The sequence below is a fragment of the Olea europaea genome, unplaced genomic scaffold, assembly GCF_002742605.1.
Source record: "Olea europaea var. sylvestris unplaced genomic scaffold, O_europaea_v1 scaffold10226, whole genome shotgun sequence".
NCBI lineage: Eukaryota > Viridiplantae > Streptophyta > Magnoliopsida > Lamiales > Oleaceae > Olea > Olea europaea.
In genome coordinates, this window is record NW_019227554.1 from 1 (window position 1) to 4,521 (window position 4,521).

At 41.3% G+C, this 4,521-nt stretch overlaps 1 protein-coding gene across 1 annotated transcript; it reads right to left on the reverse strand.

Annotated features, from left to right (window-relative positions):
* Positions 1-3,489: 3,489 nt before the first annotated feature.
* LOC111372695 lies at positions 3,490-4,356 on the reverse strand. The gene has a single exon (XM_022995085.1). The coding sequence runs from the start codon at positions 4,354-4,356 to the stop codon at positions 3,490-3,492; it is 867 nt and encodes a 288-aa protein (XP_022850853.1).
* Positions 4,357-4,521: the final 165 nt, after the last annotated feature.

Here is a 4,521-nt window from a genome sequence, read left to right on the forward strand (position 1 = left end):
TCTCAAATTTAATCATCATTGTCAGCCAAATTGTCCAACCCACACAAGCACACAAACAAACAAAAATAAAAAGTTAACTAATTAATTTTTTTTTGTTGTTTTTTTTTTAAACATATGAAAAACAACACACGAAAACATACGAAAACCAAAAACACAAAGTGTTTCCCACCCCCAAACGTAAACCAGACATTGTCCTCAATGTCTTAAAACATAAGTAAAAAATGTAAGGGGGTTGGGAGGAAAAGGACGAAGGTACTCCCCGAATTTTTCTGTGGAAGGTACTGTAGGTGACGGCTAGACAATCTTTTTTTCATCATGCTTTCCCTTTGGTCGACGTTGGTCTGAGTGTTCCATGACGTCATGTTCCTGCATATGGCAATCATCAAATAGTAGAGATCAAATAATCCAAAACCTATGTTACTTAGTCCAAACACTCAAAATAACCAACATTATATTTAAGGGCTTCAATGGAAACATGACCAGATGATGATAATGTATAAATGTAAACGTGCCTAAATCTAATGCAACTAACAATTAAAATAAATCTATATGCAATGCAATGCAGAAAACAAAATAACTAAAAGGTTCAGAAATTGGGTTGCCTCCCAATAAGCGCTTTATTTATAGTCTTTAGCTAGACTTTGTTGTCCTGGCTACTCTACATTGTCAAGTGGCACAGTTGTTTTCTCATTGGAATAGTCACCTCCCCAATACGCTTTCAACCGTTGTCCGTTTACTTTGAATCTCCTTTGTTGATCTTGAGACATCACTTCCACAGCACCATGTGGAAACACAGCTACCACTGTGAATGGACCCGACCACCTAGACTTTAGCTTTCCTGGAAAAAGTTTGAGGCGTGAATTGAACATCAACACTTGCTGACCAACCTCAAATTCTTTCTCCCTTATATGCATGTCGTGCCATCTCTTGGTCTTTTCCTTGTAAATCTTTGTATTCTCATACGAATCCAAACGAAACTCATCTAGCTCATGAAGTTGTAGACCTCTCTTTTCTCCTGCTGCCCTCATATTGAAATTGAGTAAGTGCGTCGCCCAGTATGCTTTATGTTCTAACTCAACGGGTAGGTGACATGCCTTTCCAAATATTAGTCGATATGGAGACATGCCAATTGGAGTCTTAAATGCTGTTCTATACGCCCAAAGTGCATCGTCCAATTTCTTAGCCCAATCTTTACGTGATGCATTGACCGTAGCTTCAAGAATCTTCTTTAATTCCCTATTGGAGATTTCCACTTGCCCACTAGTCTGAGGATGATATGGAGTCGAAACACGATGTTTCACTCCATATTTGGCCAACAACGACGCAAAGAGGCGGTTACAAAAGTGCTTTCCACCATCACTAATAATCGCTCTCGGGGTGCCATACCTTGTGAAAATATTTTTCTTCAGAAATTGAGTCACTACCCGGCCGTCATTAGTTGGTAAAGCCACAGCTTCGACTCACTTAGACACGTAGTCCACTGCCACCAGTATGTATTGTTGACCATAGGATGGAGGAAATGGTCCCATGAAGTCAATACCCCAAACGTCGAATATTTCAACCTCCAAGATACCGTTCAAGGGCATCTCGTTCCTCCTTAAGATGTTTCCTGTTCTCTGGCACTTATCACAATTCTTCACCATATAATGTGCGTCCTTGAACAGCGTAGGCCAATAAAAACCCGACTGCAGTACCTTTGCTGCTGTCTTGGTTGCTGCAAAGTGGCCCCCATACGGTGCAGAGTGACATGATTCTAATACTTGATATTGTTCTACTTCTGGCACACAACGGCGTATGATCTGATCTGGACCCCTTCTGTAAAGGATTTGATCATCCCAAAAGTAGTGTTTTAGGTCACTGAAGAATTTCTTCTTTTGATGACTCTAGTATTCTGGTGGAATGATGGAGCGAGCCAAATAATTCACATAATCGGCATACCATGGCGTAGTGATAATCTGAAAGAGCATTTCATCTGGGAAAACTTCATTGATCTCCTCCGTAGGGTATGACTCATGTGATTCAAGGCGAGATAAATGATCTGCAACAACATTCTCGCTCCCCTTTTTGTCTCTGATCTCCAAATCAAATTCTTGCAATAGGAGTATCCATCGAATAAGCCTTGGTTTTGCGTCCTTCTTGCTCATTAGATATTTCAATGCTGCATGATCCGTATAGACAATCACTTTTGACCCAATCAAATATGACTAGAATTTGTCAACAACGAACACCACTGCCAAAAGCTCTTTCTTCGTAGTAGCATAATTCATTTGAGCCTCATCTAAAGTCTTGCTGGCATAGTGGATAACATGAGAAATCTTATCCTTGCGTTGACCCAACACTGCCCCCACTGCATGATCGCTGGCATCACACATAAGTTCAAATGGATAATCCCAGTCTGGAGGAGCCAACACTGGAGCGGAAACCAATTTTTTCTTTAAAGTGTTGAAAGCTATCAAGCACTCCTCAGAAAAGTGAAATGGGGCCCCTTTTTCCAATAAATTGCACAATGGCTTCGAAATTTTGGAAAAGTCTTTGATGAAGCGTTGGTAGAACCCAGCGTGACCCAAGAAACTTCTAACTCCTTTTATTGTTACTGGCGGTGGAAGTTTTTCGATGACTTGTATCTTAGCTCTATCAACCTCAATACCCCGTGCTGAGATTAAATGTCCTAACACAATCCCTTCTTGAACCATGAAGTGGCATTTTTCCCAATTTAATACGAGGTTTGTGTCCTCACACCGCTGCAGCACTTTTCCCAAATGTTCAAGGCATTCCTTAAATGATTTTCCAAATACTGAGAAATCGTCCATAAACACCTCAATGATATTACCCACCATGTCTGAGAAAATAGACATCATACAACGTTGAAAAGTGGCTGGAGCGTTGCAAAGGCCGAAGGGCATCCTCCTATAAGCGAAAGTGCCGTAAGGGCATGTAAATGTCGTCTTCTCTTGATCATCAGGTGCAATAGGGATCTGGTTGTACCCCGAATAGCCATCTAAAAAGCAATAGTAAGCATGTCCAGCGAGTCTCTCTAACATCTGGTCAATGAAAGGAAGGGGAAAGTGATCATTTCTTGTGGCGTTGTTGAGTTTGTGATAATCAATGCAAACTCTCCACCCCGTGACTGTACGTGTAGGGATAAGCTCGTTATTTTCATTTGGAACCACCCGTGATTCCTCCTTTTTTCGGTACGACCTGCAATGGACTCACCCAATGGCTGTCTGATATAGGATATACGATCCCTGCATCCAGAAGCTTTAACACCTCTTTCCTTACCACCTCCTGCATAGTCGGGTTTAATCTGCATTGATGCTCGATTGAAGCTTTGTAATCGTCTTCCATCAGTATCTTATGCATACAAAGCGAAGGGCTGATCCCTTTTATATCCGATATCGTCCATCCTATTGCTGTCTTGTGATCTCGAAGCACCCTCAGCAATTGATCCTCTTCCACTTCTGTAAGACTATTTGAGATAATTACTGGAAGTTAATTCTTTTCCCCCAAGTATGCGTAGCGAAGATGGGTTGGCAGTTGTTTGAGTTCAAGAGTTGGAGCTTGTTGTATAGATGGTAAAGGTGTTGTAGGTCTTTCACCGAGCTCCAAACGCGGTTGCTTGAAGAATGGTGGTATGGCTGCCAAATAACGTGCACATTCTTCTGCTTCCTCTTTGTCTGATGGTAAATCTTGACAATGTACTAAGCACGCTTCAAGCGGATCTTGAGGGTGATCTAGTTTGAATGTCTCTAACACCGCTTCTTTTATTACATCAATCTGCATGCAAGAATCCGGTTCGCTCTGAAATCTGAAAGCTCGAAACACGTTGATTGTCAGTTCTTCTTCATTTAACCTCAATATCAACTGACCCTTTTGCACATCTATCAAAGCCCTTCCCGTAGCCAAAAATGGACGACCCAATATGAGGGGGACGTCTCTATCTTCTTCCATATCCAGAATAATGAAGTCTGCTGGGAAGATAAACTTGTCAACCTTCACCAAAATATCCTCACAAATACCACGAGGGTGTTTGATCGACCTGTCAGCCAACTGTAGTGAAACTGTTGTCGATTTTGCTTCCCCCAAACCTAGTTTCGGTTTTGCTTCCCCCAAACCTAGTTTCCGGAAAAGAGATAAAGGCATTAAATTAATGCTAGCTCGTAGATCACACAACGCCTTATCTATATACAAATTACCAATGTGACAAAGAATAGTAAAACTCCCTCGGTCTTTTAGTTTCGGTTGTAATTTGTGTTGGAGAATTGCGCTACACTCCTCAGTAAGCATGACTGTTTCATTGTCTTCCAGCTTCCTCTTATTTGATAGAATATCCTTCATGAACTTAGCATAGCTGGGCATTTGGGCTAAAGCTTTAGCAAATGGTATGTTAATATGCAGCTTCTTGAACACATCCAAAAATTTCTGGAATTGCTTGTCGAGTTTATGTTTTTACAATCTCTGTGGAAATGGGATTGGAGGAACATATACTTTGACAGGAGCAGTTGCTTTCACCTGTGGACTATC